This window comes from Neomonachus schauinslandi, chromosome 5, assembly GCF_002201575.2.
Source record: "Neomonachus schauinslandi chromosome 5, ASM220157v2, whole genome shotgun sequence".
NCBI classification, from domain to species: domain Eukaryota; kingdom Metazoa; phylum Chordata; class Mammalia; order Carnivora; family Phocidae; genus Neomonachus; species Neomonachus schauinslandi.
Window position 1 is genome coordinate 49,619,528 of NC_058407.1, and position 17,164 is coordinate 49,636,691.

At 39.2% G+C, this 17,164-nt stretch overlaps 1 protein-coding gene across 3 annotated transcripts in view; it reads left to right on the top strand.

Annotated features, from left to right (window-relative positions):
* GRIP1 (glutamate receptor interacting protein 1) overlaps positions 1-17,164 on the top strand; it is a 391,246-nt gene that overhangs the window by 235,258 nt on the left and 138,824 nt on the right. For all 3 annotated transcript variants that reach the window (XM_044915371.1, XM_044915372.1, XM_021678544.2), the window contains exons 3-5: positions 2,309-2,444; positions 4,713-4,858; positions 12,574-12,657. In XM_044915371.1, coding sequence (XP_044771306.1) covers positions 2,309-2,444; positions 4,713-4,858; positions 12,574-12,657 — 366 coding nt within the window. The remainder of the gene's footprint in view (positions 1-2,308; positions 2,445-4,712; positions 4,859-12,573; positions 12,658-17,164) is intronic.

A 17,164-nucleotide genomic window follows, 5' to 3' on the forward strand; every position in this document is an offset into this window, starting at 1 on the left:
CACTCGGGGAGATATTTGAAACATTTTAAAATAAGAGGGTAATTGACTATTACCAGTTTAAAAAGAAGCCCAGATGGATTAATATTTTAACAAGAACAAATTAAACTAAAGGAATTCAGTTTTTTCTAGATGTCCAAGATTCAGCCAGAAGCCTGGTGTGGACCTGGGTCCCTTCTGGAGAAAACTGCATTGTCCACATCCCATAAGGCTGCACCTATTTTATGCAGGAAACGTGTTCTTGAAAACCTGAGTAGGAATGAAGGTCTTATTAGTTAAAACTTATTTCTCCCTTGCCAGTTATTACTCTTTCATCGTTGCTTCTTTGTACATTTCTGATTGACCTTTGAGATGGGCCCTTAAAAAACTATGCTTCCAATTCTTCAAGTAGAGATCTGTGACCAAATGTTTAAATATACAGGATCAATCTATGTATTTAAAGAAAATGCAAAGAATTCTTTTTGGGGGCAAAATCGTTGAGCACATTATGTCTCTATAATGTGAATCGTCATCATGTTATGTAATTCTCATTATTTTAATTATTTAACAATTTTTTTAAAGTAATGTATACCTAGCCTGCTGTCAGGAAGAACTTACAGGGGTTGTTAAGTTGACCTCTTTAAATACCAGTTGGGCCTATTTATGTTCTTATGGGAAATAGAAGGGGTGTTTTATTCTGATTTAAGGGGATACAGGTTAAATGCACACAGTGACAGAATTTTGTTTCAAATGCTTCTGGTAAATGATGGAAAAGGCCCTGTGCTTTTATGCACATGACAAGAATTTTGAGCCTTGAATTTCAATCATGATTTGGTCTCTCATACAGAATGTAGTGAATGAAGCTGACATATTCATACTCATAGACTTTTCCTTGCCTTCTACTTTAAAAAGCAATACTGCTTTCATATGCAGGGTCATGAGTCTGTCATGAAAAAGAGGGTGTTCTGGGGTGCTAAGGTCACATTACCTGGCAATCTTGAAAGCCTTGCCTGGAATGCTATTCAATACGTTGGTGAGGAAATCAGTGGCCTCCTTCCCCCGCCCCCCGCCTCGCCCCCGCTTCCTTCCTGGAATACTCTGTTCTCCTTACTAGATCAAATGAGTGATAATTTCCTTCCCAACCATGATTTGAGTTTTTTCATTGGCTAGTGAAATAGTATACCAGCAGCAACAATTTAAAAACTTTATGGTAAGCATCCATATAGATTTTTGAAATGATAATTAACTCTGTTGTGTTTAATTCAGGAAGGGGAAGAGGTGTGCCAATAACCTTTTGGGTTTCTTAACTTTGAAGAAGAAAGGCCATTCTATGATGTCCTAGAAGATCACAACTCCTGAAATTCATAGTGTGATTCAGGAGGAATTGGTAAACTTGAGTTTCCCCATCCTTACCCAGAAAGTGTGTATGCAGAGGGGGAATAACATAACAGAATTTGAAAACAGTGTTTATCCTCTTTAACCTCTGGATAGGTCAATGTTGACTCTACTCATTTTTGCTTCTGAAAGAAAGATATGCTCAAAGTTTTCTCACTTCCTGTTGTGCCTAAAATCAGAAGATCTGGGTTCCCTCTTGGTGTATAGACCTTGTCTGGACAAGATCTGTGAGATCTTAAAATTTTGAAAGTAGAGAAAGGGATTTATGGCAGTTACCTGGAGACTCTGAGGACCAACCCCACCTTACCATATTGTGACACATCCTGTAAGAAGTGATGTGAGTTGTTATGTGAAGCCATTGTACTTTTTTTTCTGAAAGACAAAAAACAATAGAGTCAATAATATTTTTTTTCAACCTGTAGAAAGCTCTCTTCTCTTGTGTCTCTTGGCTTATTCAGCTGAAATGTACCAAGAACTTGGAGTTTGCTGCTGCGTGATATATTATTATTATTTAAAATTATTCTTTTCGTATTATTACTTAAAACTCTCTTCTAGGCCCTTATCTTACAGCTCTCAGTTGTTCCCTTTGGAGTTGCAAGGAGAAAAACCAGGGAAGGTCACTTGAGAATGGCAGAAAACAAAGGGCAAATATCATCATTTGCATATAAGCCATATCGGACTCTTCATTGTGAACCTAGAGTGAACTACCCCACTGGTACCCATTTTAATAACCTATAATGGAATATCTGCCTCCGCTTTATCTGCATACACGTCTTTATGAGATACTCTGCAAATGGTGTTGGAGAAGAGGCCACAGATCTTTTCTACATAAAAGAAAAAGTGGGGAGAGTTTATGGGAAGGAGTCCCTTCACCAGGCAGAACGGTATCTCGTGCTTCGACTGTCATTTAATAAGGCAAATGCTTTTCTTTTCACAGAGGAATTCAAGGGCTCCACTGTGGTCGAACTGATGAAGAAGGAGGGCACCACCCTTGGGCTGACAGTATCGGGTGGAATTGACAAGGACGGAAAGCCCAGAGTCTCGAACCTGCGGCAAGGAGGAATTGCTGCTAGGTAACTGCATCTTGGGGAAATGTAGGAAAAGGAACGCAGGAGGGTAATGAATGCAAAAATTGAAGTTCCATCAGAAAAGGTCACGGGGCACCTGGGTGGCTCAGTCGTTAAGTGTCTGCCTTTGGCTCAGGTCATGGTCCCAGGGTCCTGGGATCGAGCCCCACATCGGGCTCCCTGCTCCACGGGAAGCCTGCTTCTCCTTCTCCCACTCCCCCTGCTTGTGTTCCCTCTCTCGCTGTGTCTCTCTCTGTCACATAAATAAATAAAATCTTAAAAAAAAGGTCACTAATAAATAAATGACAGCTGCCACCTGCTTGGCCGGTTTCGGAAGCTTTTCCGGCCTATGCCGAGTCACCAGGGAGCCACCAGGCCCTCAGAAGACTTTCATTTTAAAATGCCTGTGTGGCTCTCGTCCCCCAATATGCTGCTGAGTAGCAGACCGGCTGCCGTCACGGAAATGGAGCAGATGACCCGTATAACGTGCACCCGGGAACCTGCCATGGAGGGACACGGTGAGCCTAGAGGAATAGGGAGGCCAGCTCCAAGTGTCCGAGTAACAATTCTGCTCATCCCACATCGTCTCTGCTTTTCTACTTGCAAGATCTTCCCTTTCATCAAGACAAAGATGAGGCTCCCAAAAGGATAGAAAGCTCAGCTGAAGAGGTCTCATGGTGTCCTTGTTCTGATGAACAGCACATTGCCCTAGTCGTGGCCAAAGGCAGAATGTCCTGCATGCTGGGTACAGGTGGGCTTGCTTTATAGACGGAGTCACCAAGTACTTCAGATGGGATGGTCAGATTTCATTACAAGTGAGGTTCATGTGTCTTAAATCCTGGACACCAGTAGTCTTGTCCACATAATCACAAATTAAGTTTTAGAGTTCTTGCTTTATAAAGTATCATCGAAAAGAGTGATTACTTTGGATGATCAGCCTGTTTGTACAATATTATATAAGCTTCATCCAATTGATTGCTCCATAATCTGAGGTACTGTATATAAAATAGGCTGATGTCAACACAAGCACCTTAATCTCCTTTTTTCAGGAGGAGAGAGACTTCTTTCCACACCCACAGCCTCTTTTATTTTATAACAGTCGTGGCCAATCGGTGATGCTAGGGCTTTGTATGTCTCCAGAACTTTTTCCTATGTAGCCCAGAAGCGAGAGTAAATAGGGGGGAAATGCCATCTTCACTTGTATTGATGCTGTAATTAAAAGTTGTGCTGTGCCGATCACATGATCAATGACCAACTATTCATTGTTTAAGGCACTACCATTTTACTGTAAACTAAAATAACTACAGATAAGATCCCTGCCCTAAGAGGGCTTATAACTTACTAGAGGAAATGAGTATAAAAAGCGTGAAAAGCTTGGGAGCAATAACAGCATTGCAAAATAGTAAAAAGCAACAACGTGACCATCGTCACGGAGCATTAGGTGGTTAAGTTGTCCAGTGAGAGTTAGTAAATCCGAGGGAGGAGGAACAGCATGGACCGCAGACTGGAGCAGATTAGGGGAGCTCGCCAAAGAGGAATGATTAGAGCTGGACTTATATAAAATAAATGCATTTAGGTGTTTCTGTTTGGGGACGGACTGTCTTTGGTCTCACTGCCTGCTCTTGCCTTAGAAGTAAAGTCTGTCTAAAACCCCCAAAGTAGCCACAGTTCTATTATGGTGTCGGAGAGAGGCAAGAACAGTACTGAAACCCAGTGCTTTCATTGTAATTTGTTCTCTTTCCTTTTTTTTTTTTAATCAGTCCTGCTGTAAGCAATAAATAGCAAAATAAGCTGACCCTTTCTTTAGCCCTCAACAAACTCCCAGGGAAGATCTTGAGAGCTAGGAAAGAGTTAGGGAGGCAGGCAGCAAAGTGAGAGAGAATAAAAAGAAATAGTCCTGGCATGCCAGGATCTGGATAATCTGCTCCTAGAGAACCAACTCTTTTATGGGCAGAGCACCCAAACAACAACAACCAAAAAACCTCTTTATCTCGTTTCATGGTGCTCTTTAAAAATAAAAGAGGCAAAGGGTTAGGAAAAAATCAGAGACCATAGCAGATGCAGTAGAGGGCTTTCAAAGTATAGCAGTCAGGAGGAGAGGGATCCGTGAATCTCTCATCCGCCTTCAGCTGTGCTCCTACTCCCGGGGTGGGGGTGTGGGGGCACCCACACAGGCCTTTGGGCTTGCGTGCATTTTCACGAAGGGAAAGTGGAAAACCCAGTCAGGCCTGTAGGGAGGACAGGTCTGCTGAAGCGACATTCCCTATTTTGCAGAAGTGATCAGCTGGATGTGGGTGACTACATCAAAGCAGTGAATGGGATCAACCTGGCCAAATTCCGCCACGATGAGATCATCAGCTTGCTGAAGAACGTCGGGGAAAGAGTGGTTCTTGAAGTCGAGTATGAGCTGCCACCAGTCTGTAAGTAATCACAACTCGGGGCAGAACAGCTGGGCCACATTTTTGCCTAAAACAATGGGTTCTCCATTTTTCCCCCTTTTGCCAACATTGTCTCATTACAGGAATGATAGAGCATGGTTTCTTGATATTTAGACATTATTTGAATTGATAAACCTATAGGCCACTCCAGAAGAATTAAAAAGAGCACAGATAACAATAAAATTATATAGGATTTGTGTTCCATTCAGATGATCTGTGTACATCATATTTGCCACTTAAGCTGTTTTCATCAATAGTCAACATATTTACAAGTTCTGTACATTAATTTCCATCCACGCTTTGTACTTAGTGACTAGGGTTAGGAAAAGCATGTTTAATGTGTTTCACGTTGATTTATATATATCTTATAGGAAAAGCATGTTTAATGTGTTTCACGTTGATTCTTATGTTAATTTCTGAAGCATGACATACATTCAAAACGCATTATCCTCAAGTAACAATAATAGTAATAGAACCACACATTTTCAGAGCTTACTAAATGTCCAGCATTATAAGGAACCTGACTTGCGTGGACACACTTAATCATCATCATAAGGGAAGTCAGCATAGCAGAGCTGAACTTTGAGGTCTAATAGCCAGGCTCAAATCCCAGCTTCACCCTTCACTAACTGCATGCCTTTGAGAAAGTTACTTAAGCTTTCTGTGTCACAGTTTCCATATCTGGGTAATGGGCATAATATTCATTCCTACCCATAGATCAGTCGTGAGGATTAAACGAGATCGTGTTTGTAAAGCAATGAGAACAGTGGCTGGCACTATAAAATATTTTTATGAATAATGAATACACAAATCAGTCAGCACTGTAAGACAGGCATTATTATCATTATTACTCTCATTTTACAGAGGCTTAAGTTAATTATCTTTCCCAAATACATAGGCAGCAAAGTCAGGATGTGAACCCAGACTCCCTAATGCCAAAGTCCCTACACTTATTCATTGTGATATATACATACGCCATGTGTTACTGCCGTCCTGCATTTAAGCTTTGGTGTTCTAGGACCACCTCTCCTGTTACTAAGCTATTAACATGGACACTACCCTGAGAAAGCTCTTTGCTTTTCTCTACCAGTGAGAACTCAGGTTGAATTTCTTTTTAAAGATTTTATTCATTTATTTGTTCATTTATTTGACAGAGAGGGAGAGCAGGAGAGCACAGGCAGGGGGATCAGCAGAGGGAGAGGGAGAAGCAGGCTCTCCACTGAGCAGGGAGCCCAATGCGGGGCTCAATCCCAGGACCTTGGGATCACGACCTGAGCCCAAGGCAGTCGCTTAACCCACTGAGCCACCCAGGCATCCCTCAGGTTGAATATTAATAACTGATAATAACATGTTTGTTCAGCAGTGACTTCTTGAGCATTTGCTACAATCCAGCCACCGCTCTGTACATTCTGATGGGGGACGACAGATAACAAAACAAGATCACAACAGAGAAGTAAACTAGATAGTATGAATGCTAGTAGTCCTGAATGCCATGGGAAAAGAAAGAGCCAGGAGAGGGATTGGGAGTGCAGGGAGAGGGGTAGGATTGCCATTTTAAATAGGGTGGTTAGGAACAGCTTCACCAAGAGAGTGACATTAGCCCATGACTTGAAGGAGGTGAGCAAGGTGGTGTGGCTTTCTGGGGGAAGAGGACTGCACAAAGCGGAACAGCCAGCGCTGAGACCAAAGGCAGGGATATACTGGGGGTGTGGTAGAAACATTATGAAGGGTGATTTGGCTGGAGCGGAGTGAGCATGAAGAAAAGTAGGAGAGGAGGTCACCCATCCAAGGAGAGGGGGTCAGAAATGTAAAGCATGAGGTATATCTGTAGGCTACTGGAAAGGACCTTAAGTTTTGCTCTGAATGATAGAGGACGGCATTGTATGATTTGCGGCAAAGGAGGTACATGATCTAATTTCTATTTTCAAAGGCTCCCTCTGGCTGCCGTGTTGAGAAGACACCGCAGTGGCAAGGGGAGACGCTGGGAGGCCAGGTGGGGGGCTGTTGCAGTGATCCAGGTGAGAGATGGCCAAGGAGATGGGAAAAAGCAGTTACATTCTTGATCATTTTGAAGGTAGAACCAACAGGATTTCCTGATAGATTTGACGTGGTTTGGGCAGAAATAGAGGGGTCAAGGACCACCTGAGATTTTGAGCCCGAGCACTAGAAGGATAGGGTTGCCGTTAATGGAGGAGGGGGGGGTGAATGTGGGCAGAGCTGACTTGTGAGGAGATCAGAAGTTCATTGTTTGAAATGCTACCGTGGAGGTGTCTATTTGACGTGCAGAAAGGCAATGTCAAGAAAACTGGAGATGGCGTTAGGAGTTTGGGAGAAAGATCTGAGCTGGAAATGTACATTTAGAGTAATGGGAACATAGAAGGTGTTTGAAGCTTTAGGACCAGATGACAGCACTCGGGGAGTGAGTGTATATGACCAATCATGAGTTCTTATTCTTTTTTTTTTTTTTTTAAAGATTTTATTTATTTATTTGAGACAGAGAGAATGAGAGAGAGAGAGCACATGAGAGGGGGGAGGGTCAGAGGCAGAAGCAGCCTCCCTGCCGAGCAGGGAGCCCGACGCGGGACTCGATCCAGGGACTCCAGGATCATGACCTGAGGCGAAGGCAGTCGCTTAACCAACTGAGCCACCCAGGCGCCCCATGAGTTCTTATTCTTAACATAAAATCCAACACTGAAAATTTAATGGTGTTTTTATAACAAAATCCACTGAAGTCTGTGTTCAGAAACCTTGCTATACTATAACATTTTTCATTTTCAGCAAGAGTAGGTAGTAGAATTGAGCACTGAGAGCTTAGACTGTGTCACCGGTTAAATGTCAGTTTTCCCCTTTCTAGCTTTATTATTTAAGTTCTCTGAGCCTTAGGTTTCTCATCTGTAAAATGGCTATATAGATGTAGAACCTTTATAAGAATTCAAGACTATAATCATGTATTTAGATCATCATCATGCACTTAGTAAGCCATAGTGCCTTTAGCCATTTTTACCATTATGATTACAATAAAGTACTGTGTTTTCTTGAACTTAAAAAGAGTCCATTTGTTTTGAAATCACTATCTCAAGCCATCGCCAGGAGTTAAGAGAATCCAGATACCTAGAGCTAATGCTCTTTGATTAACCATTTTTATCCACTGGGGATATAAATATCAATAAAACACAACCTCTTCCTAAAAAGAACTCTTAGAACAGCTGTCCAGGTTGGTAAGGCCAGTAGTAGAGATTTGCCGAGTTAGGGGTTATCTAGAACTAGGGGTTTCAGAGGATTTGAAGGAGGTTCTGCAGGTCCAGTAAGAAAAGGAGCATTTTAGGCAGAGGGTACAGCAAGAAGGTAAGAACATAGCCCAGTGCAAGGTTTGAACTACAAACAGACTGGAGTTGCTGAAGCACAAAGGGAGAGAAAACCTGGAGGGGAATAAGGCCAGCGAGGCAAATAGGAACAAAACGGTGGAGGGCCTTGGAAGCCATATTGGTGGAGCTTGGATACTATCAGGTGGGCAATAAGGAGCCTTTAACGGCTTTTAAAGCCAAGGAACATCATCATCATCAGATTTGAGTTTTTAGAGTTACTATTTTAGGGAGCCAAATGGAGAATGGATAAGAGGCCATAAGCCCAAAGGGTGTTATAATTTTCCAAAAGCAATGTGACATCCTGAATAAATACAGCTTTAATAAAGTTAAAGAGGAAAGAGTAAGCATCAGACATATTCAGGGGTTAAAACCTATCATGACTTGGTGATTATACCAGCTTTTCCTTCCTCATGCATTAAAGCTGATGGGAAAAGGGAAAAAATATTTTTAAAAAACAAAGCGTGAACTTGATGGTAGAAATCAGATAGAAGAGACCTATTCTCCGCGGATTATCTCTGTCTCTATTATGTTTGGATAAATTAATAAGATCTTTGAGTTCAGGGATGTTGAAGGGATTAATAAGCATCCCCTTCCCTGAGCTCAGACAGCTAGCAGGAGCCAGCCCGCTGCCTTGAGGCCCTGGGGAGAGAGCTGATTGCCGAGAGATAAGCCGCCCTAGGCGGAGACTGTTAACTCTCTCAAGTATCACTGCGATTTCAAGCTCAGCCACCCCCAGAGTCCAGAAGGAAGTGGAGGAAGGATATGTGTGTGCATATGTCTGTGTGTATGTGATCTGATAGAGAAGAAATGGAACTTGGACCTTGGGCAAACCACTTACATTGTGTAAGATTCAGATTCTTTATGAAAATGGAACGGTTGACCTACATGAGCTCGGAAGTTCTCTTTGACTTTAAAATTATGTGGCGTTTCGAGACTGTATTTAGAGAGGCTATTACCAATCCGTATCTTAGGTATTTATGTATTAAATTTGATCTAGAGCAGTGCCTTCATATTTTTCGGTGACATAACCCCTAAAGGATTTTGGGCTATTACATAATCCTCATTCATTTTTTAGTTAGCACCTAACATTCTTTATCATGAGCTTAAATAGGTGGAGAGTTTCTGGCATAATGTTTATATGTCTTTAAATGGTGTTTCCACTCAGACCTTGGAGTTACATATTTGCTTCATTTATTTTATGGAAAACGTCTGCCACAGCATCTGATTGGCAAAGGCAGTCCTCTCTGTTAAACCATCAGCTAAATCAGACTAGCTTTCTATCAGAAAGAGTCCTTCTTTAATTCAAATAAATGTGTTAAAACATGTCCCTGTGATGGCCTCCTTACTTCTCAATTCCAATTCTAAGAGAGACAGACAGGTGATTGATGATGATGATGACGATGTTGGGGATGGGGGAAGCAGTCTCAGGTCTCCTCCATGTAGTTCATTCTGGAATTCAGTCTGAAGGAGCAGAAGCTACCCAGGGAAAGCACTTCCTATGACAGTGGTAAAGGAAAAACAGGACAAGCCCAACTACCTGAGCACATTTCCAACCTCTCCTTACATCTCTTAACATCCCATTGGCCAAAACAAGTCACATAGAATCCCAACATAATGAGATAATGAGGAGGGAAAGTATCCAACTCCTATTCTGCTATTGAGGTAGAAGTTGGGGAGGCGGGGAGTAGTACATAATTTAGAAAAATCTAATCTACCATAGTAAAATAATACAATTTCACATATGGAAACAAGGGACAACAGTACAACAATTTTTGCATTGAGAAATTCATTTCAACCTAGCCCTTTTGCATACTGGATTTGATTCTTTGGGGAAACCCCTTATTTGGATAGATATGTCCACATATGCAAATATGAAGTAATGAATACAATTCACGTGGCAATATAGGGTGTCCAGTTACTGAATATGAACACCAAGTCACCAAGATCTAGTCATGCAAATAAAAATTATAAAGACTAAATCTGTTTCATTAAGTATATCAAAATGTAGTCAACATTCACATTTATTTTTGTAAATGATAAACAGCAAGAATGTGGATAATCTAAAGCTGTAGATAATCCTAAAAGTCTTTATATTGACTCTAGATTTGATTATAAGATTTTGTGGTCAGCAAGAGTTAGCTCAAGCAAATTAAAATTACAGTGCATTTCATTCCCAGAACAGACACCCAGCCAACAAGGACAGGTGGCCCAGAATTAGAATTTGGTTGTATATAATTGAAAGTTGATTTAATGATTAAATGAAATAATATTTGTAAACCACTCTGCAGATTTCCTGGCACACAGTAGATGCTCATTAATTATTTTTCCCCATATCTTTTCCTTTCCTTTCTATTTGTTCCAGTAGAACAAAAAGATCATGTTCTTAACCAGTTACTTCAGGTGGCTTGTTGGGTCATGGAAATAAGAAAACATTTGGTTTGAACTCAATTTTTTTTTCATTTAATTAAAACTGTACCTCAACACTTTCAGCTATTTAAAGGTACTGTTCCTAGCTGATTAAAATGAACTGAAATTCCCCTGATAGCAAGAATATGACATTTAATTAAATCAGCAGTATACCAAAACATTTGTGCAGCTGTAGGTTTATGTTGTTTTTCAGCAGATCCAAGTTCATGTTGTACTTTATATCCCAGCTGGATATGTGCAGTTTTGTGAATTTAACTGTGTACTTTTCATAATCATGTTTATTCCTTTGACGATTCAGACTTTCTGATAATTAAAAATAGCTGCAATTAATGCTAAGTTAAAATTACTTCCTATCTCTGTAAATGGTAAGAAATGTTCTTTTGAAAGATGCAATTAAATTCTATCTATAGAATCTATACCTGTATCTATTCTATCCATATATTTCTTGTTGATAGTTTTATTTTTTTTTAAGATTTTATTTATTTGACAGAGAGAGCACAAAGCAGAAGGAGAGAGAGGGAGAAGCAGGCTCCCTGCTGAGCAAGGAGCTGGATGTGGGACTCGATCCCAGGACCCTGGGATCATGACCCGGGCTGAAGGCAGCCACTTAACCAACTGAGCCACCCAGGCGTCCCGATAGTTTTATTTTTTAAAAGGTTTATTTATTTGAGGGAGAGAGAGAGTGCACATGAGTCAGGGGGTAGGGGGACAGAGGGAGAGAATCTCAAGGAGATTCCAGGCTGAGCACCCAACCCAACATAGGGCTCACTCCCATGACCCATGAGATCATGACTGAGCTGAAACCAAGAGTTGGAGGCCTAACTGACTAACCACCCAGGTGCCCCTCTTGTTGATAGTTTTATGTAATAAATTTTTCAAGATAGAATAGCAATGTAAGAAGTGTGCCATTGATAATAAACACAGCATTAGATAATTAGTTATCATTGTACAAATTCAAGATTAGGATCTAAGACCATCAAATTCTACTGTTTGCAAATTCTTTTTTGTCCCTCTGAGTAAAAACATCCCTGTATCCATAATGATGAAATATTAATTTGTGGAGATTTTTTTTTTTAATTCAGCAATGGTGTACTATATAACCAGAATTACTCACCACTTTCCTGAAAACAATCTCACAGAAGAATTTAGTTACTATACCTTCTTGCAACTCATACCGTGTGTTACACATGTATACTCTGTGTAATATTAATTAGATATATCAACTTGGTCATGCAATTTTATTTTGTGAAATAGAAGCAATAAGCAGACAAACACAACATATGCATGATGGTATCAAATAAAGCTAAGTAAATCTTTATTTTATTAGACAGCAGTAATATTCTGAATGTACATCAGAATTTTTTTTTTGCTCTCCAAGTTTGATTTGGGTTGTCTTTGTTAACTGAGATGCATCATGTCAGAAAATCTATCTGCATCAGCCTAATCTGTTAATGGTAATTTGAGAGTAACACTTTTTCTTCCTGCACTAGCTGCAAAAATAATATAAATACATTATTTCAAGTTTTACAAAAATCCTACTGTTTTTAGATTTTACAAAGGGGAAATAATTCTATTGATTATATGAAGATTGTATCTCTTACAGAGTTTTAACAGTGTGATTATTATGTTCCACTTATAAGCTGGCTACATAAGAAGAAAGTACCTATGATTTTGATTCCACTTGGGCCTAAGCCTAAATCACTTATGCAGACAACTATTTTATGGTATTTGTATGACATTCCAAGTATTTTTTCTAACCTCGTCTTTGAAAAGAAATTATTGCCCTTTGATTACTCATAAGAATTATTTGCAATAGAGATCTGTAGCATCTTATGCCACATCAAAAAAATGGGTATGTTCTTATGACTTAAGACTTCTATTTCTCTCTCCCTTCTCTGCATTCAGCTGTTCAAGGACCGAGTGTTATTTTCCGAACAGTGGAGGTCACATTACATAAAGAAGGCAATACCTTTGGTTTTGTAATACGAGGTAGGTGGTAGCTGGAAAATGTGAACCGTCAGATATTCTTGGAGAATTTGTCAATGAAATATTAGGAGTGAACTAGAAAATCATCCAAAAAACAACAACAACAACAAAAACAGATGTTTCTTTTTTTTTAAGATTTTATTTATTTATTTGACAGAGAGAGACACAGTGAGAGAGGGAACACAAGCAGGGGGACTGGGAGAGGGAGAAGCAGGCTTCCTGTGGAGCAGGGAGCCCGATGCGGGCTCGATCCCAGGACCCTGGGATCATGACCTGAGCCAAAGGCAGACGCTTAACGACTGAGCCATGCGGGTGCCCACAACAGATGTTTCTAATGCATAAAGTCATCTTATAATATTTGCACCCATTGTTTTAAAAAATAAAGCAATGAGTGGGAATCAAAGTAGAATCCAAACGACCTAGATTTGTTTTCAGCCCATTAATACAGACCAAGAAGTCACCATTTGTATACCTTATCAATTCATTTGTCCTACTGATTTATCACTTTTCAACATGTGTTTTGCTTTCCCTGTATACTTTCCTGTATCTCCGAGTCAAAATGTTGATGAATATGGCTTGATTTGATTTAATACACTAGGTGTAAGCAACCTTGTTTAAATTATTTTCTCCTGAAATACATTTTGTTATTGTAGCTTTCTAAAAATGGATTGAAGATAATCTAATCCCTGGGAACCTACGTGCATCAGCTTAATTTACTTTATTATGGGATGACATTAATAATAAAGATTTCAGGTGACTCCAACTTGTCTATAAAACCATTAATTCTGAGCTGTAATTCTGGCTTTTAATATTTTATTTTTCTTATTAGCAGTTTCACACCTTAAAGACTACAGAAAAACAGCTCATAATTCGTAGTGTGACAATAAAGTTCAATAGGGAACTATGTAGGCATCAAGGAATTTTTTTAACATTTCACATTTCTTGTTTTTTTGTGTTTTTACCTATAATATTTTATACTTCACCAGGGTCAAACTTTTATCCAAATTATTAAAACATTAGTGAAAATTAAGCATCTTAATAAACATACCTGCAACAAGGAATAAAAGAAATGTGTTCACTTATATAGTTTTGTCTTAAATGACTAAGCTTTAAACATTGGATTTGATTCCGTGCCAATTATCTAGCAAATCAATCAGAGATTTATTAAGGACATGTCAACATGTCAGCAGAGGGCCAAGTACTGGGGAGTCATAAGACAGCTCCCTATCTGCAGGGAATTACAATCCAGTGAATTTAAGACATAAGTTGATAAAGTACCCAAGTGAGCAGTAGAGAAAATGGAAAATGAGGAACTCACTGCGTGATTTAGACCAGCAATTTATTACCTTTTTCTGACCAGCTCCTATTTTTAGATGGAGCATTTTACCTTAATCATTTACCTTAACCATTCCCACATTTCTGTGCAAGAGAACTAGATGAATGTAATAAAAAGTCAGTATACAAGTAATTTTGGCCCAGAGGGTGGTAGATACAAATCTGTTTTTGCAATATAGGTATGATAGAGGGACACACTTGAATTACATGCCTACAAGCCTAATTATTGAAAAGCTGCAGTAAAAAATACTGCTGGTGCAAATATTCATTACTAGTTGCTGTATTAATCAATAACAAATCAAATTGCTAATGAAAGAGCTAAAACAACAGTAATTTATCATTAGGAACAAAAAAAGAATGGAAACATTTGAAATCTACAACCACCTCAAGACAACCGATGATATAATGTCAACAAAACACCCGTCCCACCATTTGCAGGAATTTAAATATCTGTATGTGCATGCAGAATGAAAGTTTTCTACTATAAGCCTAGAATACTACCTGGTATATCGTAGGCGCTTAATAAATAAATGAATAAATAATTGAATGTTGCCTAGATTTGTGTGGACATAAACTTCTTAACGTTAACACTGATTTTAAAACCTTAGTAATAATGAACCAATTTTGGTTTATGAGTACCACATTTTTGTAGGCTTTAAAAACTCCCTTAGTACATTAGTTGAATGTAAAAGTTTGTGCAATTTCGCATAATTTTTCATAAGAATCAAATAAAGCATTTATATTTTTAGATTAGTTTGAGGCCCACCTGAAGAGTCTTCCATGCTCAAAAGGTGGCCCCCACCCCTCCCTTCAGAATCTCGATTAATCACAAAAAGAGTTGCAGAATGAGAAAGTACTGTGGGTTAATGTTATCACGGCAGAGAAGACATCATGGCATCGATGGAATTTGAGTTAAAGTTATTTCAGTGAGAGCACCAGGACTTTGGGGAAGGAGGAGGACAATATCACAGATGGAACACATTCATTTAGAATTGGTGAATTTCTTCTTAACCAGTTAGAATGGGTGTTGGAACAATAAAGCAGGTTTTTACCTGATGAATGGAATTGCATTTCTAATGCTGTATGTCATAGGTTCTAAAACCTTGACTCCCCAAATGATAGAACCTGGCACCTATAGAATGAAAAATGATGTTCTGGGCTAAATCTTGCAGAGTTAAATTTCAGTTAATTCCCTTGCCACCAAGCTAAGGAAGATGGCTTGGAATAATAGGGAAAGCACTCTGCCACTAAGTTCCTTTTCACTTTGGGCAAGAAAACTTTCTCTATCAGTCATTCTCAACTAGAAAATTGTAGATCGGGTCTCCTCATCTAAAACATGGGGGAGCCCAATATTCGGGTTTGGTTTTGCATTGTGGCCCTGACATTGATATTTTCAAAAAGTATTCCAGGTGAATGATGCTAATGTGCAGCCAGGATTGAGAATACCACTGGTCTCTGAGTGGTCTCTGTTTTGCTTTGCAGCTCCAAACATCTAGAACCTAAGTGAATCACAAGCTAAATGTGGTTCCTTATTTCAAAAACTGATAAAATGTCACATATCGAAAAATTTAGAGCTATCTCACCTTTTGCCATGCATTCACTATTACGGATTTAAATGTAGACCAGATCAAAATTGTGGGAAGTTTTGTACTGTCTTCAGCCCCCATCATTTTCTAAATCAACATTCCTTCAGGAGAAAACAAATCTATCTTTTCATGATCACTTTGCAAAAGAGAAATTACATAATAGTATTTATATAAATATGGGTACGCATGGGCTGTAATTTATTGTCATGATTTTCATTTTAAAATGCTTTTCTGAGGAAGTTGTGAATTTCCTATTGTAAGTAAGGAGGAACTTTGAAAGAAGCCATCAAACTGAGGGAAAGAGTGAGATACTGAAATGGAGTATAATCAGCCAGACTGAATAAATCATTTGTAATAGAAGTGAGCAGAAAGGAAGCATTTCCCTTCATCAGGAACAGTGAATGCCTTTTGATTTTCCTTTGAGGCTAGATTCTTTAAGTTGACCTCTCTACCTGTTCCAAGTTTGAGGAATGCCAGTCTGTTCTACCAGGCAGACGTTAGGGAAGGAATATTTGATGGTAATATTCATACTTATCAGATACTGGCAAGCTAGGGACCACCAGGTAGGCAGCCATGATGGTGATGTATAAAGAAATCAGGTCAGATGCAGAATAGTTAAGAAAGTGGAGATGTCCAGCCTGAAGAAGATGAGACTTAGCAGGTGTATAATCACTGTTTTCAACTTTCAGAAAATGTTTCTTATAGTAGAGAGCATCCATTTTTGTTTCACTGCTCTAAATAATAGAGCAAGGACCAGGAGATGAAAGTTGAAGGAAGACAGATATCAGATGAATAATTAGAAAGAAGCTTCTAACACCCCTACATGTCCAAATGTGAAAGGGCTGCCTCAAACCTAATAAGTAGGCCAACTGGTGGGTCTCAAGAAGAGGTTGGGGAAGCACAGATTATGGAAGTTTTACAAAGGGGTCCTGGATTTAGAAGAGAATTTATAAAAAAAAATACCTTACATCTTGAAGTTTTTCTGTTTCCAAGAATTCTTGAGCATAAATTGTCCTTATACAAAACTAAAATCTCCATTTAAGCGTTGCAGTTTTTTTAAATAGTCTGTCAAATTTGCCCCCAGTTTTTTGAACAGCCCAACTTCAATGGAACGCACTCAGCCTCTTGAATTTTTTCTTCCTTGTTTTAGACACTTATATAGTTTTTCCCTCTTCAGTGTTTGCTTCCTTTATGTCAGGTTGTAGACCTACTCACTTGTATTATAGCCCAGGTTCATTGGTCCCAGGTATACCCACCTGCACTTTGTTCATAACTGACTGTTCTAATTAGGCTAGTACTCGTAAGTAGTTCATGCTCTTGTGACACTAGTTGTTAAATATTTTCTGTGTCACCCTTGAATGCAGCCATATATTTATGGACAGGTGGAGACATTGTGACTCCAAAAGCGTATTCTATATAAAATGAGTAAGATTTTTGGAAAAAATTTACACGTTTTCCTCTACACATTAACAAAATGTACTTTAGTTTCTCGGCTGGCATTTTGTAAGTGATTCTTTTTAATGGAAGCATTGCTAAGCTGTATTTCTTTCTTTCTTTCTTTCTTTCTTTCTTTCTTTCTTTCTTTCTTT